The 24,044-nt window shown below is 32.3% G+C and overlaps 11 protein-coding genes across 11 annotated transcripts; 4 read left to right on the plus strand and 7 right to left on the minus strand.

Annotated features, from left to right (window-relative positions):
• Window positions 1–30: 30 nt before the first annotated feature.
• On the plus strand, window positions 31–2,992 carry PPL_03671 (uncharacterized protein; the record flags this gene model as incomplete). The annotated part of the gene is made up of 2 exons (XM_020574596.1): window positions 31–1,834; window positions 1,911–2,992. 2 exons carry the CDS (start codon window positions 31–33, stop codon window positions 2,990–2,992), a joined length of 2,886 nt encoding a protein of 961 aa, XP_020435010.1.
• Window positions 2,993–3,151: 159 nt separating this feature from the next.
• On the minus strand, window positions 3,152–4,183 carry PPL_03672 (uncharacterized protein; the record flags this gene model as incomplete). Its single annotated transcript, XM_020574597.1, has 1 exon — window positions 3,152–4,183. The coding sequence occupies one exon, from the start codon at window positions 4,181–4,183 to the stop codon at window positions 3,152–3,154; it is 1,032 nt and encodes a 343-aa protein (XP_020435011.1).
• A 291-nt stretch (window positions 4,184–4,474) lies between these two features.
• On the plus strand, window positions 4,475–4,850 carry PPL_03673 (uncharacterized protein; the record flags this gene model as incomplete). Its single annotated transcript, XM_020574598.1, has 3 exons — window positions 4,475–4,535; window positions 4,689–4,747; window positions 4,821–4,850. 3 exons carry the CDS (start codon window positions 4,475–4,477, stop codon window positions 4,848–4,850), a joined length of 150 nt encoding a protein of 49 aa, XP_020435012.1.
• Window positions 4,851–5,177: 327 nt separating this feature from the next.
• ddx27 (putative RNA helicase) lies at window positions 5,178–7,761 on the minus strand (the record flags this gene model as incomplete). Its single annotated transcript, XM_020574599.1, is given in 4 exon segments — window positions 5,178–6,936; window positions 6,956–7,338; window positions 7,420–7,506; window positions 7,579–7,761. 4 exon segments carry the CDS (start codon window positions 7,759–7,761, stop codon window positions 5,178–5,180), a joined length of 2,412 nt encoding a protein of 803 aa, XP_020435013.1.
• Window positions 7,762–7,995: 234 nt separating this feature from the next.
• Window positions 7,996–11,851, minus strand: PPL_03675 (uncharacterized protein; the record flags this gene model as incomplete). The annotated part of the gene is made up of 9 exons (XM_020574600.1): window positions 7,996–8,079; window positions 8,272–8,603; window positions 8,689–8,926; window positions 9,022–9,143; window positions 9,481–10,555; window positions 10,623–10,829; window positions 10,885–11,220; window positions 11,274–11,365; window positions 11,641–11,851. The coding sequence occupies 9 exons, from the start codon at window positions 11,849–11,851 to the stop codon at window positions 7,996–7,998; spliced, it is 2,697 nt and encodes an 898-aa protein (XP_020435014.1).
• A 219-nt stretch (window positions 11,852–12,070) lies between these two features.
• On the minus strand, window positions 12,071–15,614 carry PPL_03676 (uncharacterized protein; the record flags this gene model as incomplete). The annotated part of the gene is made up of 8 exons (XM_020574601.1): window positions 12,071–12,310; window positions 12,398–13,120; window positions 13,202–13,343; window positions 13,430–13,656; window positions 13,751–14,674; window positions 14,759–14,971; window positions 15,061–15,457; window positions 15,550–15,614. The coding sequence occupies 8 exons, from the start codon at window positions 15,612–15,614 to the stop codon at window positions 12,071–12,073; spliced, it is 2,931 nt and encodes a 976-aa protein (XP_020435015.1).
• Window positions 15,615–15,898: 284 nt separating this feature from the next.
• On the plus strand, window positions 15,899–16,707 carry ap4s1 (adapter-related protein complex 4 sigma 1 subunit; the record flags this gene model as incomplete). Its single annotated transcript, XM_020574602.1, has 4 exons — window positions 15,899–16,036; window positions 16,146–16,232; window positions 16,322–16,394; window positions 16,598–16,707. The coding sequence occupies 4 exons, from the start codon at window positions 15,899–15,901 to the stop codon at window positions 16,705–16,707; spliced, it is 408 nt and encodes a 135-aa protein (XP_020435016.1).
• A 794-nt stretch (window positions 16,708–17,501) lies between these two features.
• PPL_03678 (profilin) lies at window positions 17,502–18,903 on the plus strand (the record flags this gene model as incomplete). Its single annotated transcript, XM_020574603.1, has 3 exons — window positions 17,502–17,533; window positions 18,098–18,169; window positions 18,504–18,903. The coding sequence occupies 3 exons, from the start codon at window positions 17,502–17,504 to the stop codon at window positions 18,901–18,903; spliced, it is 504 nt and encodes a 167-aa protein (XP_020435017.1).
• A 95-nt stretch (window positions 18,904–18,998) lies between these two features.
• On the minus strand, window positions 18,999–21,379 carry PPL_03679 (uncharacterized protein; the record flags this gene model as incomplete). The annotated part of the gene is made up of 3 exons (XM_020574604.1): window positions 18,999–19,011; window positions 19,124–21,018; window positions 21,089–21,379. 3 exons carry the CDS (start codon window positions 21,377–21,379, stop codon window positions 18,999–19,001), a joined length of 2,199 nt encoding a protein of 732 aa, XP_020435018.1.
• A 904-nt stretch (window positions 21,380–22,283) lies between these two features.
• Window positions 22,284–22,989, minus strand: PPL_03680 (uncharacterized protein; the record flags this gene model as incomplete). Its single annotated transcript, XM_020574605.1, has 2 exons — window positions 22,284–22,329; window positions 22,613–22,989. The coding sequence occupies 2 exons, from the start codon at window positions 22,987–22,989 to the stop codon at window positions 22,284–22,286; spliced, it is 423 nt and encodes a 140-aa protein (XP_020435019.1).
• A 133-nt stretch (window positions 22,990–23,122) lies between these two features.
• PPL_03681 (uncharacterized protein) lies at window positions 23,123–23,691 on the minus strand (the record flags this gene model as incomplete). The annotated part of the gene is made up of 2 exons (XM_020574606.1): window positions 23,123–23,289; window positions 23,436–23,691. 2 exons carry the CDS (start codon window positions 23,689–23,691, stop codon window positions 23,123–23,125), a joined length of 423 nt encoding a protein of 140 aa, XP_020435020.1.
• Window positions 23,692–24,044: the final 353 nt, after the last annotated feature.

Here is a 24,044-nt window from a genome sequence, read left to right on the forward strand (position 1 = left end):
AAAAACAACACAAAATAATAACATAATAATATGATTGATGATAGGGAGATAATACTATCATCGAACTCTTCTCCACCTATTTCATCATCACCCATCAACAATGATAATCTAGTGAAGAGAGTTAAAGTTGAACAACAACAACAACTGCAACAATCGATCTCTCTAGATAGTAGTGGTAGTTGTAGTAATAAAAATAGTAGTGTTTGCGATGACGATCAAGATAGATCTACACCTACACCACCATTATTATATAACGATAGAGTTCAATCTTCACCCATTAAGTTATTAAAAAGAAATACAAGTTTTAATAAAACCAATTTTTATAATAGTAGTTTTAGTAAGAGTTATAATAATAATAATGGTAGTCATAGTAAGAATAATCATCATAATAATAGTTATATAGTTAATTTACCTTTAAAAAGAGAAAGAGAAAGTGAGAAAGAAGCTGAAAGTGAACGAGAAAGAGAAAGTGAGATTGAAGAGTTTAAATTTGAATATCTAAAAGAGAAGGAACCAATCGATCTCGATAATGATTATTCATTTTCACCACTTTCACCGATTACTCATGTTAAATCAGAGGATGACAATGATTTCTTTATCGATATCGATGAAGATATTAAAGATAGAGAAACTACAACCACAACAACTACTTCTGCTTCCAAGTACGAGGAAGTAATAACAACAACTTCTGTATTAAAAAATAACATCAACACCAACAACAACAATCATAATAATATCAATAACAATGATAATCTAAATATTAAAAATGAAAACATACAATATTATACTTTAAATAACAACGACAATAATAATAATAATAACAATAATAATAATGGAAATCACCTTGGTAATATGAAACATAACAACAATATTCCTATACCAAAAGCAAATTTTAAGTTATTACCTACAAAGTTCAATCATCTTAACAACAATAATAATATCAATCATTTTAATAATAATGTCAGATTTAATAGTAATAAAAAACATGTAAATAATAATAATAATGTAGATAAAGATAAACAAGAACATATAGTTTTAAGTGGTGGACCTGAAGATATTATCAATATGGTTAAAGGTTCAATAAATTTAAGTGATCAAGTAAGAGATGATTTCGTGGCAGACAATACTTATGATGTCAACAAACTCAATGGAACGCAACGATTGATTTTGGATACAGTTGTCAGTCGTAGACGAAACGTATTCTTTACTGGTCCTGGTGGTTGTGGAAAGTCATACTTGATTCATACGATAGTCAATGAACTCACAAAGAAAGGTATAAGAACATTTGTTACGGCGCCAACTGGCATTGCCGCTTTGAATATCCAAGGAATGACAATACATTCATTCGCTGGTATTCGCTCGAGCAGTGCGTCGTTCGAAGATCTTCTGGCATCGGCATACTCGAGGAAATCTAATTGGAAAGAGGTGGAAGTGCTGATAATCGATGAGATTTCAATGTTGGACGGTTTGTTGTTCACTCATCTCGATATGATTGCAAGAAAGATACGAGCAAAGCGGAATCTAAAGGAGTACGGTGGTAATCCACTCGAGATTCCTTGGGGAGGAATACAGTTGTGTCTATCCGGTGACTTTTATCAGCTGCCGCCAGTTCCAGACTATCGTGACATGAACACAATGGCTGACAAACACTTTTCAACGACAAAGAAGCGAAAGTATTGTTTTGAGTCTGAAAGTTGGTCACAGTCAGTCCACGAAATCATTCAACTGACAGAGATTTTCCGTCAGAAGGATCCATTCTTTTCCGATTTACTTAGTAAGCTAAGAATTGGTAGAGCAGACGATGATATTATAAACACCTTAAGTAAATGTAGTGGTAAGTTAAAAATTTTAAATAATAGTTAATTAACTTTGCTTAACTAATTTGTTTGTTCTCCAATTTCTATTTTTAGTTAAAAAATCAGATGATGGTATTCAACCCACTATATTATTCTCTACTAATAAAAAAGTAGAGGAAAAGAACGATTTCTATTTGGATCAGATCAACGATGAACCCGTCAAATATGAATCAATCGATTTTCTGGCGGAAAACGAAGGACTTAATCCACAAAAAACTTTTGTACTCAGTTCAATCTTTGAGAATTCAAAGAAACAATGTTTGGCATCCAAGACTCTTATTCTCAAGAAGGGAGCACAGGTGATGTTGGTTCGTAATCTATCGAGAGTTCTTGTCAACGGTTCACGTGGAATCGTCATTGGATTCATTAATCTTTCGGAGCCCAATAAGAAGCATGTCTCTGAATTTCTGGAGAGCAAAGAAGGTCAAACCCTTGAGACTTGGCAACGCGATAAAATCAATGAAATCATGTTGACAACATCGGTTTTTCTCAAACCACAAAAACACACCTATCTACCTGTAGTCAAGTTCTCGAATGGCCAGATTGAAGTGATAAAACCCGAGACATTCTCTGTGCTTTTCGAATCGGTGGAGAGAATATATCGACAGCAAATATGTCTTAAATTGGCATATGCCATCACCGTTCATAAATGTCAGGGTCTGACTTTGGAGAGTGCACTGGTCTCACTCGGAAGAATATTCGAGCATGGACAAGGCTATGTCGCGTTGTCTCGTGTCAAGTCTTTGGAGGGTTTACAAATCATCGACAATGTATCAAGAAAATGCTTTACAGCCGATCCCAAAGTGAATTTATTCTATCAAAAGTTGGAGGCAAAGTTAAACAATAACCAACAAAAGAATAACAATAACAACAGCGAATCAACAAATAATTATAATGAAATTGAAATACCTGTATTCTTTAAATGCCCTATCTCCAAGAAATTGATGGAAAACTGTGTGGTTGCGCCCGATGGATTCTCCTATGACAGGGCAACGATTTTTGAATGGGTCAGAGAAAATAACTTTAGTTTTGTTACTAAAAAACCTTTTAAAATAACAGTCTTCATACCAAATCATAATCTAATGGCTCAAATTAGTGATTGGAAAGCAAAGAATAAATATTTAACACCTGTTTAAATTTGTAATCTACTTTATCTTTAATATGTTCCTTTTATTCCTTTCATTTTTTTATCATTAAGAGTATTGTTAAAACTTTGGATGTGTTACTGTGTTAGGTGGTATTTGAAGAAGTGATAATTGATTTTCATTGTTGTTGTTGTTGATTATGATAATTGTTTATTTTTGGTTTTTTTTCTTCCATTCGTCAGCTGCTCTTGCAATTACATCAGTTTTGGCAAGTAATGCTTGAGCTGAAAAGTTTTCTGGCAATTCAGGTATCTTTGATGGTGGAATCGAAATTACTTTCTCCAAATATGTTTGTGAATTGGCGCCGAATAGTTTAACCAGATGTTCTCGCATGACTTGTTCTGTAATGAGATTATGTTTGAATACCAAAGCCAAACCATTGAAATGATTTTGAACCTGGGTCCTGAGTTGTTCTGCTGTCATTGTTTCTGAAGGAAGAGATCCTGTAGTCGTCGAGGAAGCCGCTGGTGTTGGAGCTGTGGCAGCAGGTTTAGCTTGCTGTTGTTGTTGTGGTTGTTGAGCAGCGGGTTTAGTTTGTTGTTGTTGTGGTGGTTGTTGAGTAGCAGCGGGTTTAGCTTGTTGTTGTTGAGTAGCAGCGGGTTTAGTTTGTTGTTGTGGTGGTTGTTGAGAAGCAGCGGGTTTAGCTTGTTGTTGTTGAGTAGAGGCGGGTTTAGCTTGTTGTGATGGTGCTGATGTTGTTGGAGTTGGATTTGTAGCTTTGCTTTCTTTCTTTTGTGGTTGGGCAGCTTTGCTTACTTTCTTTTGTGTAGTTGGTTTGTTGCTACTATTGCTCTGGTTGCTATTAGTCTTGCTGCTGTTAATCTTGTTGTTTTTGTGTTGCGCTAACAATTTATTAAAGTGATCCATTGGTGGCAAGAATGAAAGTGGGATGTTCAATTTCTTTTTGACTTGATTGATGTTTTCAAGCACCTTGTAGGTACCCTTGATGATACTCTCAGCATCGACATGAATGTTCTTTGGTACGGTGATTGAACGAGAGGTGAGCAAGTTGAGAACCTTATCGCTACCTGGACCAAACATCAAAGAAAGTAACTCTGCGGCCAACTTCTCATCGATTACCTTTCTGTTGACACCGATAATCAAATCATCCAGATGTCTAAAGGTCAAAATATTGATACTAATAAACATTGGATCTTTAATTTGATGTTTCTTATTTGACATTGTTATTTTTATTTGTTTTTTGTTTATATTTATTTATAAATACTACAGATCTATTAATGAATAATACTCTGTTTTTCTTGAAAATTAGACATGGGTTGACAAACAAGCATCTCAAACAATTTTTTGAAAAATAAAATAAAAAAATAATCTTATTAAATAAACTACACAAAAATTGTTGATTGTTTAAACAAGTTTTATTAATTTTGTTTTGATAGTTGTTTATTATAATACATATCAATATTTATATATATAAAGAGAGTAACTCTAGAGAGGAAAGAGATAGAGATAAAAATGAATAGTTTTTTCCAAACATTATCTGCTATTGCATTGATTATCGTTTTAATGAGTTTAGGTATGTTGTTTTAAAACAATAGTTTTGTTTTAGATAGATCTTCTTTTTCTTATTAACAACGTTGTTGTCGACATTCTATAGGATGGTTCGTTATGTGGAAAATGTACCTTTCTAAATATGAATTTGTCAGAGAGTTGTTGGGATACAAAAAAGAGCTTAAACCTAAACCAAAGAGTAGAAGAACTGCTCCAGTCAAACTACATCAAGAATTTGTATGTTTTTTTTTCTAAACTTTATTCATACATTATAACTAACACTTAAATTCAATCATTTAAAATATTAAAGGAGGATGAACAACCAATTAAACAAGATTAATAACATAAATAGATGATAAAGCGCTACAAAAATATATATACAATTTTAATATACATTCATTCACAAAAAGATAGATAGATAGATACATCAACAAACCATAAATCAAACAAACCGAGTCTATAGCTGTGATAATAGTATTAAGAATAACTATTTATACATTACAGACAACTAGTTAATAGCTAAGTTATTATTATTATAAGTAACCTTTCACATATACATTTAATAAAGTATTCTTATTTTTATATCTCTTTTTTTTTTTTTTTAAATAATAATATATGTATGTTTTTTTTGTTTATTATTTATAAACCTTTTTGATAAAGTAAAGGTTTAGTTTACTTTCCGTTTCTTCTTTTGTTGTTGTACTTTTCCTTTCTTAAAGCTTGAACTACCGCTATGGATATCATCCAAATCCTGTTCAAAATCGTTTCTGGTGACAGCCTTCTTTGGTTTGCCGCCATTCTTTTTGTTTTGTTTCTTGTCTAGTTTAAGTTGTTCTTGTGGTGTTGGTCCTGTGTAGATACCGACTCTTCTCAGTGCTTCGATTCTCTTTGTCTCCTTACCGGATGCCTTCTGACTGTTCTGTATGCTCTTGACCTTCTTCTCTACCGCTCTCATATCGACTGGTTTGGCACGTTTCGCCTCCAAACGCTTACCACCAATCTTTGACATGACCTCGTCGCGCTCATCATCGGATTGCTCGGCTTCAGCCATCTCTCTGGCAATCTCCTCACGATGCATCTTGCTTCTACGCTTACGACGTGACAAACCGAGATAGGGATCACGATCTGCCTTCTTTCCGGCCTTCTTATCGAGTTCCTCTTGTTTCTGACGTTTGAGTTCCTCAGGATCGATAATTCCCTCTTGAATCTTCCATGCCTCCTTGGCTTTTGCCTTCTCAGAGTTGGTGGCGAACCACTCCTTCTCCATCGACGACGACTTGCTCGACGACGTGGAAATGAGTTTCTCGACCTTTCTAATCTCTTTCTCTGCTTTTCTAATGTCCATCTCCTTGAGTTCCTCTTTGATGATCGACTTGATGTCGTCGGCCATCTCATCGATCTTGTTACGCCAGTACTTTACACTCTCCTGTGAGACGGTTCTCGACTTTGCCTTGGTCTTGGCACGCGAGACAATATCTTTCAGGATCTTTCTGTCACCCTCGGTAACGAAAGAACAAGCACGACCCTGTGCTCCAGCTCTAGCAGTTCTACCGACACGATGAATATACTGTGCCAAATTACGAGGAATGTTGTAGTTGATGACTGTCTTGACACCGAGAACGTCGAGACCACGCGCAGCTACATCCGATGCCAACAAGAATTGCACCTTGCCGTCACGGAACAGCTGGAGTGATTCGAAACGTTGTTCCTGTGAGAGATCACCGTGCAACTCTGCAGCTGACAACCCCGCCAAACCAAAGATGATACAGAGACGATGCACCTCCTTCTTGGACTTGAAGAAAATGATAGTTCCACCGGTATTGAACACTCTGGAAGCCAATGAAAGTAGCAGAGCTGGACGATCTCCCAACTGAGTTGGACGAATCTTTACGAATTCCTGCTCGAGTGTCGAAGCTACCTGATAGAGTGCATCAACTGCGACACGAATCGGTTGTTTCAATGAGAGTTTGGCAAGTGTTTTTACTTCATCGCTGAGTGTCGCAGAGAATAACAGTGATTGACGGTTGGCCGGACACGATTCCACAATCTTTTCGAGTTCATCTTTGAAACCCATATCCAAAAGACGATCGGCTTCGTCCAGTACCAAAATTTCCAAATCATCGAGACCGACATCGTGTGCATTCAAAAGATGGTCAATCAAACGACCCGGTGTGGCAATGACGACGTCCGGTCGTTTACGTAGCTCCACCTCCTGAACTTTGTTGGAGAGACCACCAACAACCAAGCAAGATGTAATGTTTGTGAATTGTGCCAAGTTCTCGAGAACCGATTGACATTGGAGTGCCAACTCTCTGGTTGGTAGGAGAACGAGCACACGAATCGCACGATTATCGACATCACGATAGAGCAATCTCTCGAGGATCGGCAGCAAGAAAGCAGCGGTCTTACCGGAACCTGTAGTGGCACTCGCCAAAATATCTTTACCATTGAGTGCTAGGTGGGATGGTTTTCGCTTGGATTGGTGTTGGCATTGTGAATCCCAACTTTTGTACTGCTTTTTGGAGTGGTCTTGAGAGATGTAATTCTTGGAATGTTGGTAACTCCTCTTCGACCTCTTGCTTTCTTCTTCTATTCGATTCAATCGTCTTTAAACTATCTGATTTATTTTTCTTTCCATCCTGTACTTGATCGATTTGATCTTCTTCCTCTTCTTCATTGTCATCATCTTCCTCTTGATTATCGTTTTCAGGTGTATTTTCAGTTTCATCATTTTCTTCTGTATCTTTTTTCTCTTTTGATTTTTCATCTTGATTGAATTTCTTTGCATTCAATCTCTTTTGAATTTTATCTTGTAATGATGTTTGAGGCTGTATATAATATTTATATTAATATTTATATGACATTCAAGTACAATATAATATATATATATATATATATGTTTTACTTACAGTTCCATTTTCAAATGTTTGTTTTTTCATCTTTTCTAGAGTTGGTGCAAAATTCCAAGCTAATTGAACTTCTTCATTATCATCAAACTATAGTGTATCAAATAACAAAGATTAGTATGTTAACATAACAAGTAAAAGAAATGATATCCTTATACAAACATTAAATGCTTCTTCTTTATCGTCGTCATCTTCATTATCACTATCTTTTCTAATAAAGACATCGTCATCCTCTCTGATTTGTTCATCATCTGAATCGTCTTCATAGATCTCTTCATTCTCATCATCGTCAATAGTCATAACAAAGTCATCATCTGACTTTCTTTTATTACTATTCTCTACCATTTTCTTTATTTATTTATTTAAATATATATAATAAATATTAAATATATATAAAAAATAAAATAAAATAAAATAGATTCTGATTAATTTATTAAAATAATAAAAATTTTATTTATTTGTTTTAAATTGATTGACGAGTCGTTTTTTTTTTGGTTTTTTAAAAAATAAATTGTTAAAAATAAAATTAAAATCGAAAATGAACTACGAATAAAAATGGTGTGTTTTTTTTTGATGATATTACATTTGCTGTTGTTGTTTGTTTTTAGGGTTTGTCCAAGTAATATTACTTTTAATCATAGCCCTATTACAATCATCTTGAACCTATTTATTTATTTATTTATTAATAAGAAAATAAAGAAATTAGTTAGAAATTGAGAGAATATTTATATAATTTATAATTAAACTAGTAATTACCTTAGAAATTGTTTTGTTCTTAAGTTCAACTCTCCAAGCTGACAGAGCAGCATCAATTGTAAGATCTATTGTGGCGATTTTTTGGTGATTCTTAAGTACTACACTGGAGGATTTTAGTACAGCGCTATATGGAGTTGCCATTTCAATGAATTCAGCAGATTGCTCATCATAATGAACCAGGAACTTCATCACGATGTAAGCAACTGCACTGAGTTGTTTTTCAAATTTCTCAAAGAAGACACCATTGTTTCTGTGCACATTCGCGATCATATTGAGGAACTTGACAACTACAGCAACCGAACCAGATCCCAAACCAACTCTAATAAGTGTACTAACAACTCCACAACTCAATAGTTTCCTATTGAATTCAGGATCGTTACAACATGCCAAATTCTCAACAATATCCGTTATTAAAAGTGTTACAATTTCAACTATATATATATTTATTAGATTCAAGAATTAGTATTAGTATTATTACAATGAATAGAGGTAGTAAATTAATTATTTAATAGTTACCTTTATATAATTTATCAACCAATTCATTTAGAGTGATAAATAGATCATTGATGGTATGGGCCGATTGCCATTTAGTGATGTCATCTGACCTTAACAATGTAAGAACTTCATTATTCTTTGTAATGTTACTAACAAAAGCTAAGAGATTGATAGTTGGAGTCAAATGCTTTGAATTCCATTTCTTATTGACTTGGTGTAAGTATCCAAATATAACTCTTAAACCACTTGCTCTCTTAACCTATAACGATGATAAGGAAAGATCGATTCAAATAGATTATTAATATTCAGACATTATTAATTATTGATAGTTTTCATAACACAACATAAACATACCCAGTTAATACATTCATTAAACTCTGATATCTCTGCAAAATACAAAGTGATTAATGCATTCAATGATACATTTGGATTATTCTGAGTGATATCAAAGAATGTTAAAAGATATTCTGTGATATCTGTCAAAAAGAGAAACTTGGGTAATTTACCCTCTAACTCTTTTGGACTCTATTGATAGTTCAATTTTAGTTAGAATGAAGAAGAGATATTAAATTGTTTAATTACTAATATTACCTTTTTAAATATTTCAATAAGTGAGTTCAATCCATCTACAAATAATTTCAATGGGCCCTTATATAATTTGATATGAAGTAAGTTGTATTTGAAAAATATTTCCAAATATACTAAATATGTCTTTAAATCCTCTACACTCATAGGAATTGAATCTATTTAGGTTATTTCAGATCAATTAAATATAGTTAGTATAATAAAGTATAGTTGAAATAATATACTTACCGGTTAGTTGCTTGAATTGATTGGATAGAGTAATCAAAGTTTCCTGATGCTCATAGTAGCCAGAGAATATATTAGATGAAGAAGGTGGATTTCTACCAGTATTATATCTCGCTATGTGGGTTTCTCCAACAGAACTTATATTTGATGATTTCTTAGTATCATATCTAATCTCCTTACGTTCAGCTTTTTCAAAGATTGGCTTTGAAGGAGTATTGATTATAATTGGTTCGACTTTGATTGGAGTTGTGGTTTCAGTTGTAATTGGAGCTGGAAATGGAGATGGAGTTGTTGGAGCTGGAGCTGGAGTTGGAGCTGGAGTTGGAGTTGTTTCCTTTGATATATTTGGAGGTATGTAATTCTGACTTTTAGTAATACTGTTGCTAATATTACTATTTGTTGTAGTATGTAATCCTTTATCCTTTGAGGGTGATGACATGCTATCTCGTTCTTTAGTGAGTGATTTCAAGAGGTTGATGTTTGGACTACTGGGTATGCTCATGCTTGCTCTTCCACTGAAGTTTGAGTTGGAAAGCTTTGCTGGTGAACCTACGATTGGATTTATCATGGGGCCTTCACTTTTACCAATCTTTTGCTGTAGAGTGGATTTAGCTGTTGAATCCAATACGATGTAGTATTCTCCCAAAACATAGCTAGATTTAGGAATTTCTGCCACCTCGAGAATAGTTTGACAACTCTTCCTGATATCACCACGATCACCATCAACCAATGAATAATACTTATTTAGGAACTTTTCATACTCAAATTGGGTGTATGGTTGGATAAATAATTCAATCAATCTATCTAAACAAAATGATTCGATATCTGGTAAACGAGAATTTGGATCCTTTAATAATATTCTTATTAGTTTTTTGCTTTTATAAATAAATCTTTCAATTCTTACATTTAGATTGAACAAATAATAACTTGTTTGATATTCAAATAATTGTTTATCAAATTCAGTTCGATAATGACTAATTAAAGAGTTTGTTGGTTTAACAATTAAAGAATTTTTTATGTTCTTTAGGAAATCAGAATTTGGTGAACTATTCTCTGGAATCGAATATTTTACCTCATACTATATTTAATCAATAAATAAATAGTTAGACTATATAATCCAAAATATCTTTTAAATTGATATTTACAATTGAACATTGAGCAATGTTGAATTCCATTGAGTTATTGATTTCGAGTTGAGATATCTTGTCATTTAGTATTTTTGTTGAGCTTACTGCAGAAGGATAAGATTGGTAATCAGATGTCTTTGAATCAATTCCAAATTCTTTCAAAAATTTGTCTAGTACTTTATCTAAAAATTTATGAATAAACAAAGAAGAAATAGATTTAGAATCCTACTATAAATATTAGTTATTACGTTTCAATGTAAAAAAATGATTTTTTATATACTCTTGAATATCCTGGAATTTCATAAATTGAAAAGGTTGAGGGTTTTGAAAACTTTTCCATTAGTGGTGGGTTAACACTTTGATTAATTGAATTGACAAAGCGCAAAATGATATTTTGGTTTATGAATTGAAAAGATGAATTTCTTATCTTTTTACTTCCAGATTTCATATCTTTATATAAATCTGAGGAGTAGTTAAGGAAAGATGAGATAGGATCTAAATTGATTTCGGTATTATCATTCTCGAAATCATATTCCGAAAAAGACTTTAAACAATCAAGTAGGATCTTCATTTCTTTAAACCTGTCTTCACCTAATATTATAGATGCAAGATCATACTGTAATAAAACTTAGTATCAATAAACCTATTTTTATAAAAGATTATATTTACATATTCACTCTTCAGTGATATTAGTTCTCCAAAGTCGACGAAAATAGTACTAAACTCTACTTTTCTAAATGTAACAGGTAGCCTGTCAAAAACTAAATCAATTTTAATTACCTAAACAACTGTATTAGTGTTGAAAATTTATTTATAAAATAATAAATACTTACTCCAGACGGTACCAAAGATTGAAGAAACTTATGATATTGATGAATTGTTATATCTGATATATTTAAAAGATCAAATAATTCCCTAATAAAGATATTATTCGATACTTTGTCCTTTCCAAATAGAAAATAAGAAAAAGAATCATTTTCTGATTATAAATACTATTAGTACTAAAGGTATATTATTCAATAAAACAACTACTTACTCTTTATTTCATTTAATAGATTCTCTCCAATAGATTTAATATTGAAATTTAGAGCCGATGAATTTCCATAGAATAAATCACAATTGAAGAAAGGTATTAAAGATAAAGAGTCTCCATTATTTTTATACAAGAACTCTGAACTCTCTTTTATTACTTTTTTTATCTTAAACTGACAATCTTGAACATAAGCTTGGAATGACTTTATCTCCATTTATAAATATAATTAATAGAATAAAAAAAATAACAAAAATGATTTCAAAAAAAAAAAAAAGTGAATATGTGGTCAGAGTTCTTTTTTGCATATAAAGTTTGTGCGGCAAGTAGAAGCCATAATAATTTATTAATAAAATTGTTTTGTTTTTTTTTTTTTTTTGCAATCATTTTTGAAAAAAAAGATATTTTTTGATTTGACTGTTAAATAATCGATTATTTAGGCAATGGAATTTAATTTGTTGTAGAGATCACCTGCTAATTTAGAGCTATTTAAAGTTCCAATGTAGTTGAGGGTGTTCTTCAAGTAGGTCAATTCAGAGTATGATGATGTTGGAATTGACTTTTTGGCTAAACTATACAAATTAAAGATCAAAGAGGCAGTCTTTGAGTTCAATTCAGCGATATTCAATGTAACACTAATTAAATCAAGACATACAAAAACCATCTTCTTTTGAGTCTATATAAGTAATAGCAATTATAATAATAATTATTATTATTAGTAGGAATAAACTATTTGCAAAATATAATTGTTGTTTATACATACTGATGGATCGATTTCATCTTTGAGAATATTGAGTTCGGCCAAGACTTCTTTAATGAGAAGTCCATAGAATTCGTTGAGTTCACTGACGAAATCTGGATCGGAGGCAAACAACTCGTCGTTGGACTCTACACGTTCGATGTGGTATGGTAGTGAGTTTTGTGCCCACGCGGAACAGAGATTCATCATTTGGATGAGTACTCTAGCCTTTCCGGTGGTGGCACGCTCCCATTGGTAGTCCTTGATCACCTTGTGGAGTGCCTTGATCAAGTAGAATGGTCCTGCCTCTGGATGACCTGGTGCAACGACCAACAATGAGATGAATTCAGACAGGTAAGCGACGGTCCAATCTTCGGTGGATTTAACTTGACGGAACTCGGTGATCGCTGGAATCTCTTGGATCAAAGTGATGGCAGCCTTCAAGAGTGAGTCGGCCTGTGAGAGTGCTTGGTTCTGGAAAGCTACCGATGCCGATTGGAAATAGAGATTCATCTTCATAAAGACATCTTCGATAGTTGGAATAGTAATGTAACAATAGGAAATACAAGCACGAATGAATGCCGATGTCTTTGAGGTGTGCTTACCACGTACGAGCAACAGTGTCTTTTGACAAATCAACAATACACCATAAATCAAACGATTCTTGACACCATCGAAATTAATAAATGTTTGTCTGCAATCTACATAAAAGTTTAATTGTTTCTCTACATCTTTACCGAAATCAAACTATTTTAAAATTACAATCATCTCTCGAATTAGTTACATGGTTTTTTTTCGAAATTTAATTAAAAGTTTATAGATAATTACCTTATTAATACAATTATTAACGATTTGAGTAACTTGTCTGATTTCATCTTGGTAGGAAAGACTGTTGAGTGAATCATGTAGTGCTTTACCATATGTTAAAAAGATATTTATTAAAATTGGATCAGAGATTGATGTATTTGAACTTAAAGTAAAATAAAAAGTAAATAAGTTAATAATTTGTGTTTTTTAAAAAATAAGTAATTCGATAAACAATTAAAAAAAACATACCTTGATAAAGCTTCTAATGTAGATCTACTAATTTGTTTTTGAGATTCACCATTGAAAAGATCGAGTAATGGTAAAAAGTTGGTAAGTCCAACCAAAACATTGAAATCTTGAATATGAGTAAGAATCTTTAGTACAATCGATTGTAGATGTGATTGAATTGTCTCATATGCCTTATCTGGGATAATATGTCTAAGAATATCCTTTAAAAATGTATCGGTTTCTTTTATCTAAAGATATTATAATATAAATAAAAGTTAATAGACATTCAATGTTGAATGATCATCATCAACTGATTAATGTTGCTTTGTTTATGTAACTTACAGTACAATGAGTTAATACATATTCAATGAATACTTCGGCAACCATGATATAATCTTTGAGTGATTCAAAGTAGGAGACAACCTTCCAGACATCGTTGAGGATGGTCAGTACCTGTGTTTTGGGTGGGTGTCCAAGTACGAGGTTGACACCGAATGTGCTGTAAAGCTGACATTTTGGATAGGAGAAAGAGTCGGCCTCTTTGATAAAGTTACTAAACATGGTGGAGTTGTTGCAGATGTAGTCGGGTGGGAACGAACTGATGATGTGGTTCAAGAGCAACGAGTTCTTTGATTCACGGAAGATGCCGAGTACCTCCTCGAGCACCTCTTGCTTTCCGTTGTGACTGAGACACTGGAGTACCCATTCCAGCGAGGGACTGTACAGTCCGAGATACTCGGTCAGTGTGATACGATAGGTCTGGAGTGTCTGCTCGAGATACTTTGACTTCTCGTAGAGTCGCTGTGTGAATACAAAGTCTTTGAGACCGGTGATGATGAACGACTTGAAAGCCGGACACAAATCGTGAGCACGACGCACCAGATACGCACGGATATAGTTGGCAACGAGCGGATTACCGATACCGCGAATCATCTGGTTGATTCTGGTGACTACCTCTTGGGGTGCGGTGTTTGGATCGCCCTCGATGAACTCGTAGCAACGCAGGATGGCAATCTCAATGTAGAGACGTGGGAGAAGCTCACGAATCGAGGCAATCTTATAGAACCAATTTCTACAGGTCTCCTTTGCCTGATCGATATAGATATGTTCATTACGCTTGGTTGGATCTTTATCCTGACTGGATTTAATACGTGATTGTATTCTCTCATACACCATATTACCAAATGTATCCAATATCTCTGTTGCAATCACCCATTTACTTGGATAGAATTTAATTAATGATGTATCATTTAATATCTTTGCAGTCTAATAAGTATAGAATAATAGTATTAGTAACCAACCTAATCAATTAGTAGTTGTTATTGACAAGATAATCAAGACAATACATACTTGAATAGCAATCTTTAGCGAACGAACACGTTCTTCAGCATTCCATGCTTTGATCAACTCTGAATATAAAGTCTCTAAATCCATAATAATATCTGGTTGAGTTAGTTGTGTAGTTTGTTTCTCTTCTTTGTCCTGTTCCAATTCCTCTAGAATCTTATTCAATCTATTGAGTGAAATCTTTACTTTTCCAGAAGTACCTGTTGACATGAATGACTAAATAATGGTGATGATGATGATATCGAATCAGTATAACAATAATTACTAAAAGGCAATGTAAAAAACACCATAAAGTTATTACTTACAACTTGAATTGGTAAAGATTCATCGGTGGTGTATTGTTGTAAGATACCGGGTTTCATTGTTGCCCATGGGATGTAGCTGTCGTCGTAGTATTGAGCCTTCTGTGAACTGTTTTTAATGGTGTTGAGACCACCCATTGCAGCGATTGACGATGCCAATGGATCGTTTACCTTGGCTTCATTGGCAGCCTTTGAGAGTGGATCGGCAGCCAATGGATCGTCATTGGTGACCGGTGTGCTACCAGCAACACTCATCTCCTTCATTGAACTAGTCAATTGTTGTGTCTTGGTAGTTGCACTGGCAGTGCTTGGCGCGGTCACTGTATTCAATGGATGTCTTTCAACTTCTCTTCCAACCAATTTCTTTCCTTCCTTATCATAGTTTCTCTGCATCAATACACTGTATGTTTACAAATCATCATAGCATCATATAATTAATAATCATTTTCTTTAATATTTATTCATGATTCTTATTATCTCTCTTCAACTTACTATTGTACTTGTTGTTGTTGCTGTTGTTGTTGTGGAGCAGTAGCTGCTGCTTTTTCAGTTGTCATTTTTGCTTTTGTTTTATCTTATTTATGATAACAATAATAATCACAATCAAACTACACTAAATGAATGAAGAAGAAAGGGATGTAATATTATTTGATAAATGAAATGAAATGAAATAAATGTTTGCTTTCATAAAAAAAAAAAGATTTTTATTTTTGATAGAGAAAGCCTCTTAAAAAAAAAATGAATTGCCAAAAAAAAAGAAATTTCTGATGATTAATCAAGCCACAAATTTATTTTATTGATTAATATAAACAAATTAGAATTTGATTTGATTAATAATAAAATGATCAAATTCTTTTTGTTGGCGAATAGACAAGGTCAAATTAGATTATCACAATACTATGAGAATATACCTTTCGAACAAAGACCTGCTATCGAAGCTGAAATCATAAGAAAATGTGTCTCTAGAAATGCATCTCAGGTTAGTTGTTGTTGTTGTTGTTATATTGAATTTCACCTGTATTATCATCACAACTAATCAACACTGAAAATCTCATCTACGATTAATACTACTCATATCTATCTTTTAGTGTTCATATATAGAATATCATTCATATAAAGTAATCTATAGAAAGTATTCTTCTCTCTATTTCATTGTTGGTGTTGATAATTCAGAGGTATGTTAAATGAATGATATATATATATAAATATATAAAATAGAAAGTAAAGACACTAACCATAGTATTACTGTTATTTAAAAAAATAGAATGAATTAGCTATTTTAGAATTAATTCATAACTATGTAGAGATTTTAGATACTTCATTTGAACAAGTCGTATGTATTATTAAAATATTGATCAATTTCTATTCCCTTTGATTTATTATTTATTAACTAATGTCATTATTTATTCTATTAAAACTAGTGTGAATTAGATGTAATGATTGATTCTTTATAATATATTATCTCTTTATTTACTATTATTTTCATACTAACCAAAAAAAAAAACAATCAATCCTATACAATAGATTATGTTTCATATAGATAAAGCACATTTTATTTTAGATGAAATGATATCAAATGGAAATATTGTTGAGATTTCAAAGAATGCTATTTTAGATTATGTAAACCTAATGACTTTAACAGATAGATAGATTGTTAGTTGGTTAGTTAGTTAGTAGATAGATGGATATACCGAAACAAGATAGAAGAGAGTATCATACTTTCACGACTGTAGTAATAGCAACACAGTAATAACAATAGATAGATAGATATTGATGCTTAGGATTGTGTAATTAACAAACACTTTTAATCATTTCATCTATCAAAAGTAGTTCTTATCACTACTTACTGTTAACTCTTTCAAACTCAATCATCAATCATCTCACAAATTAATAATTATTTCATAATTATGAGTAAATTATGTATTTCATTTATTTGTTTGGATTGCGGAATTAGTAATAATAACAAACAAAATAATAGTTGACTGCCAATCTAATAAATAAATCAATCAATCAATCAATCATTTTTACTTTTTACTAAAGTAAATAACTATTATTTATTAATGAATTAATAATCAAATCAAATCATAATGAATGATATTATCTTTTGTTAATAATCAAATACTTAATCCTCTTTGGCATAAAGTTTGAGATAACAGATAAAAACAATAGAAATTAAGTAGTGATAATTAAATCTGTTGTTTCAATTAATAATTAAAACAAGGTCCAATAAACATATCTAATTATCTATGTGTGTGCTACTTGATTTTCAATTAAGTGGGTGTTTGTGATGATCCCGCCATCAACCGAAAGATAATAACAATAATATCTACATTGTTAAGATAATTGAAACTTGATTGGATCATATATTACTATTATAATTTACAAATACCTCGATAATGCTTTGGTTTTGGAGAGTATTATGATTGATTGATCCATCAATTATTATGACCGTAGACATGCTTATGGGTATACCAAAGTTTGATCTATCAATGAATTCATTTTTGAAAAAGAAACCTTTTTTAGTTTTATCCATCAAACAAAGAATAAAAATTATTGTTGGTTATACATCTACATACTATACTATATGGTTAAATTAAAATTTTATAATTATTATTGTTTTGTATGGTTGATTTAATTGAAATTTTTGTTGATGATGATGATGGTTGATAACAGATAGATTTACTTTTTTAGCAATTAAATATATCATATTAAAGTGGTGGTATTGGTATTTAAATAACCAGGTTTATTTTGAAACCAATATATAACACACCAAATAAAAACAACAACAAACAAACACACCCCTTTTTGATTAGATTTAAAATATTGATTATGAAAAATATGGTGGTAGTAAAAGATTAGAATACATTTATATTTAAAGGTATATATATATACTATTATTTTTTATTTACAATATTACTATTTTAAGTGAGTGTTGTGGGTTTTGGGGAAATTTAGGGTAGATCACATAAAAGGTATGGCTATCTACATATTATTTCTATGATTTAAAAAAACAATAGATGGGGTGAAATTACTGTTGTAGTTGCTTTGTTAGAAGCGTGTTATTGATGAATGATGGTGATGATGGTAATACATATGATGTGACAAAGATGATGTAGGAGGAGTGCCAATTAATTGTAAACAAATTTAATATTAAATTTTATTTTGTCATTAACTTTGATTGGTTGTTTGCTGTATCATTTTGATTATTGTTTTCATATTGGATTCAAATACGTATACACCTGAAATATCTACAACAACAACCATTATTATAATAAAATTGATTAACAAAATCCAAGAATGTAAGGTCTTTATAAATAGACTGTGACAACAATTTTGATTAAATTAATAATCAAATTTAAACAAAAACTAATATTAGCAAAATAGTTTTAGATTTAATAGAATAAAAAAAAAACCAAAGTTATTTATTTATATATTTATTTAAAAAGAAAAATGAATAAAGAAAAAATTATTAAAGATTTCTTAGGAAATGAATTATTTGCACATGTCATGGTTATTGGATTGGATGGTAAAGTTTTGGCATACAATAAATCACCTCTACAAGGTGAAATTGAACAATTGCTAAACGGTCTAAAGAAACCAAAGAATCAATCATCAATCAAATTAATTGGTGAGAAATATGATATTTGCATCAGAGAGAATACTAAGATCTATGCCCATGGTGACACCAAGAGTTGTATCATCGCTCGTTCAAAGAAAGCATACATCATCGGTATTTTCCCAAAGAGATTGGAACTTTGTCCAAGAGTCAACTACCTCGAACAATACTGTGAAACTTTTGATAAGCAAGAATATGTTATGGATACCTCCTTCAAGATTGTCATGTAATCAAAAATAGGAAATCTTTTTAATTCAAACAAAGTCCAAAAAGCATCAAATTTTTCTTTCCTCTTTCAATTGGTTAACATTATTTCGCGAGCAGGTTAACTAATACATCTTTTGTAAATAAATTCATCAAATCAACACAACCAGATGATTTAAATAAAATAAGACAAATAAATTATTTATTATAAAAAAAATTGCTATAAAAAAACTTAATTTAATTTACAAATCGATATCAAAGTCTGAATCATAATCAGGATCTGATTCTTCTGATTCTTCTTCTTCCTCTGATTCTTCTTGTAATTCTTCTTGTAATTCTTCTTGTAATTGTTCTTGTTGTTCTTGTTCCTGTTCTGGTTGGTTTTGTTCAGACATTGATTGTTGATCGAGCAAAGGCTCTTCAACTTGAGCTTGATCTTGGTTGTTAGGTGATACAATTGATTCAAGACTTTGTAAAAGGGGGCGTTCATTTTGGGGAGCGAGTATAGGTGATGAATTGGATGAAATTGGTTTGGTTGGTTGAACCTCTGATGGGACTATGGCAACATGAGCAATTCCAGTTACCTTGGTTCTTCTAACATAGAATTTATGTGATGGAGCAATTAAAATTGGTTTTTTGAGATCCTTTAGTTTTTCTTTGATCTGATTGACAGTAGCTAATCTATTGTTGGAATCGGAAAAGAAGGTGACGACCTCATTGGCAGAATGTTCACTCTCGTAGGTGACAAAGAAATGTCCTTTCTCAATGGTGACCTTTCTCTCGACTACCTTACCGAAACGATTGAACACCTCCAACAAGAAGCTAACACGCTTCTGTCGGTAGGATTCGATCTTTGCTTTGGTGAGGAACAACTGTGGACTCGATTGGATGTCTTCGAATGTCAGTCCACCAACGAAAACCTTGCGAAGATCAATGGATTTACGATTGGCTTCATCGCGATACATCGCAGCTTTGTCATCGGCGGTTTGAGAACGAAGTTTGGCGGCACGACGCTCTTGACGCTCGAGAAAAGCAATAAAACTCTTTTGCTTCTCTTCGGCCTTTTGTTTGTCGGCTGCAATCTTGTCGGCGGCTTCCTTCTCGATGAAGGCTTGACGACGCTTGTCCTTCTCGCTGAGCTTGTTGGCACGCTCGTCGTCGAGCTCCTTGATACGAGCTTCCTTGGCAGCTGCCTTTTTGCTGCGCTGTTCCTCAACGATGCGCTTGGCTCTCTCTTGCTTCTCCTTCTTGTCACGCTCTTTTTGTTCTTGTCTCTCCTTCTCGATGATTTGAGCATAGCTGCTTGGTTGTCCGACAGACTTTGAGGTTGCAGTGTTCAAAGTTGTCAAGACATTCTTTCTTCTGGATTTCTCTTGTTCAGCTTTTGCTTCCTTTTCCAACAATTGCTTTCTGATTCTCTCTTGTTTCTCTTGAATCTTTTGATCCAATAAGCTTTGCTTCTCCTTGTTCTTCTCTGCGACTTGATTCAACTTTTCCTGACGCTTCTTCTCCAACAGCTCCTCATTTTCAAGCTTCTTCTTTTCCAACTGCTCTTTCTTGGCAAGAAAAGAGGAATATAAAGAAGACGATGTTGATGATGAAGAAGATGTTGTGGTAGAAGAAGTAGAGGTAGCAGTAGTCAATGAACTACGAATACTCTTGGCAGGTGATGAAATTGAACTCAATGATGAAGATGAAGAAGAGGTTGATGAAAAAGTTGTAGTAGAAATAGATGATGGCTTTGCTGAAAAAGAAGATAAAGATGAAACTTTAGATGGAGATGATAAAGAAGATAATGTTGAATATGAAGATAATGAAGATGTTGGAACAGATTTAGCGGATAATGAAGAAAAAGATGATAATTTAGAAGGTGAAGATAAAGATGAAAGTGATGATAATGTAGAGTATTTTGATGTTGCAGTGGTGGTGGAGGTGGTTGATGGTGAGATCTTTGATGGTTGTGAAGTATTTATAGCATTTGCAGTTTGAGTTGTATTTGGAAGGTTGTTGTTGTTATTGGATTTTGGAATCTTTTCTTGTTCTTTCAAATAATTTGACAATGTCTTTACATCATTAAAAGTATTTTGTAAAGAGTCTGAAATGAAAGATTGATAATCCGATGGTATGATACTGTCTGCTTTCTGTTGATATTGATAGTGATAGTTAGAAATCTCTTGAATGCATTGTTTATTATATTTATATTTTGCTTACCTGTCCATTGATATATAAATATGGAAAGATGTCAGGAAAACTATTGGAACTGATGGCATCATGGATGAATTGATCTGATAATACGGTACAGGAAGGCAATTTATAAGCAGTCTTTGCCTTAAAACCTGATACGATATTATCGGTTGAAGCAATGAGGTGAGTACAACGTGAACTAACAGATAAATCTACTTGTCCACCATTGTTTTTGATAAACTTTGCAATTTCATTTTTCTCACTATATGAAACGTTTGTACCTAAATCCAATGTAATTACATAATTCTCAAAAATCATTCTGTTATTGAATATATTTAGATTTGCTAATCAACTATTGTACTTGGTATTTGGTAATTGGAGCTTGTTTGTTGGTTTTGTTTTGTTTTGTTATTTTTTTTTGGTTATTTAATTGGTGATTTGTTTGTTGTTGGTGTGTGTGGAGATGTGAATGTGAATGTGGGCTTGGTCAGATGGTAATTATAAGGAGCTAAAGAGGTATTTATTATTGGTAATTATGCATTTAAGTGATTCTAATTATATTATTATTGATACTAAACTAATTATTATACTATATAGTAATATAATATAAATATAAGAAGACACCAAATGGAGCAGTCTCTCTATATATTTAATATTAAATTATTTGTTGTGTTTTTGGTGGAGATCCACCCAAATTGATTTGAAAAACTGAATGAAATTTTCAAATTATTTATAGGTTTTCTTTTAAGATTCATCAGCTCTGTTTGTTTTTTCACAAAAATTTTTGAGAAATTTTTGAAAAGAAAAAAAATGGAAATTGAAAGATTTTGGCAAAAACAAAGAATCAAATTTTATTACTTTTGCAAAAAAATGTGTGTGCAAATGAATGTGTTCTATTGAGAGCTCTCATTTCGAAAAAAAAAGCAAAAAAAATAAAAAAAAAAACTTAACTGATTTTTTGATATTGTTAGCAACTGATTTGTTATAAAATCTTTATATTGCTTTGTAGATTTTTTTATATTTTTCATTATATACTACTTTTTATTTTTATTATTTATATTGTCATTCACAACAGAATTTATAAACATAAATAAAGTCATATCAAATCAAGAGCTGATTAAGACTTTACAATCAAAATGTATAATAGCTCTTGATTTACAATCAATTTTTATGTTATTTCTATCTCGTTTTAATTATGTTTAATCATCTCATTGGCAGAGATTCAATAGATGATTTTAAGTTTGAAATTGATAGTAGTCCTAAAGATTCTATAAAATGTTTGAATAAAAAGTTTAAAATAATTACTTCTTCTTCTTTTGATTAATTTTATTATGGATAGTTTATTATTTTTATATTTTCTTTGTTTGTTTTAATGTGTACAATATTGTTGTTGATTATATTAAACCAATCGCCTGGACTACAAAAAAATGAGCGACCAACGTGAATTGTATTAAAGTTCGCAATCTCCTCGATTACCAAACGAAGAGCATTTTCGAAATCTTTTGCTTGAAATCGATTGTTCTCAATACAACAGATTCTACACCAATATACCGTTTTGTCTGTACTGATTGGTGATTCCAATATAGAGTAGGTACCCAATTGGTTGATGTTCTGTTTGTCTTTTGCGGCGTCAGAGGCAAGCTTTTTGAGTCTGCCGGAATACACCAAGTAAAACGACCATGTGAACGGTCAATTTCGTAATTTCCTTCGGCATCCATAAAGTTAATTAATACTACAACTTCGTCTTCCTCAAAGACTTTGTTCACCTTTGGTATACTGTAGATTGTCTTATCGATAACAGTGATTGTCCTAGGATCCTTTTCCTCTTCTTCTTCGCCTTCCTCCTTTCTCAATGTAGATCCATACTCACGAATAGCAATGGAGTTGAGGTGTTGGATGGTGTCTGGTTTCGCTTTGTTTGGTTTCATCGATCGTATTCTAGTGCCACTCAATAGGTGTGTTGTCTACTATAGCTATTGGTTGCGAATTGTACCTCGACTATCTTAAAGTGCTCTTCTTTCAGCATGAGTAAGGCATCGGTATGTTTAGGGTTGCGAGTATTTATCTTAATTTATCTTGTTGCTCTGTAACCATATCAGTATAGTTATGATATATATCTTTAGTTTCTTGATTTGCTTTGATTTTAAGAATAGAAGAATAAGATGATTTTCTACTTTTATGATTACTATTATCATTTATGTTGTTATTGTTGTCATCATCATCGTCATCTTGTAAAAATAATAAAACAGATATTATTTCATTGTCTTTTACATGTAATCCACCGATTAGAAAATCAACTTTTCATATTTGTACCTGTGTTTCAAATAAAAAAAAAAAGGGTAGTTTTGTGTGAATGATATATACCATGCATTACAGGTGTTTTTGGCATTTGAAACTATATATTGAACTGAATATTTGAGAACTATTCCTTCAGCATAAGATTGGATTGAATCTCTAAAATGATCTTTCAATACCAATCTGTTCTCCATTGATAATTCGATTTGAATGATTCTACTATTTCCAATCGGTTGACTTTTAATAGCGGTGTAAATCGTGCTTTCAATCTCTAATCTCTTGGAGAGTACGAGTTTAGTGTGTTCTTCATCACCATCCCTGAGGATATCGAACATCTTAAAGCACAGCTGACCTTTTCCTTGTTTGAGTGTGTCTTTGGTAAGAGTAGCGCTTGGTAGCGGTTCGCCTTTGTCACTGACCATGATCAATTCACCGTCGACAATGAAATTGAAATCTACATTTTCAAACAACGGTTGTAAATGCTCGGTAGCCCAACTCTTTGTTTTAGCAGGTTTCGTTTTACATTTCAACACTTTGCTTTGTGCGTTGTAATCATTCTATGACCATCGTATTTGTATTGCAAAATTTCTGGTGAAGGGAGGTTGTATGCATCTTCGAATTTCTCTAACTCTCTTGGAAGTATTGGTTTTATATCTAATGACATGTGTTGTTGGTAAATAAATATTTG

The sequence above is a fragment of the Heterostelium album genome, assembly GCF_000004825.1.
Source record: "Heterostelium album PN500 unplaced genomic scaffold PPL_contig8, whole genome shotgun sequence".
Lineage (NCBI taxonomy): Eukaryota > Evosea > Eumycetozoa > Acytosteliales > Acytosteliaceae > Heterostelium > Heterostelium album.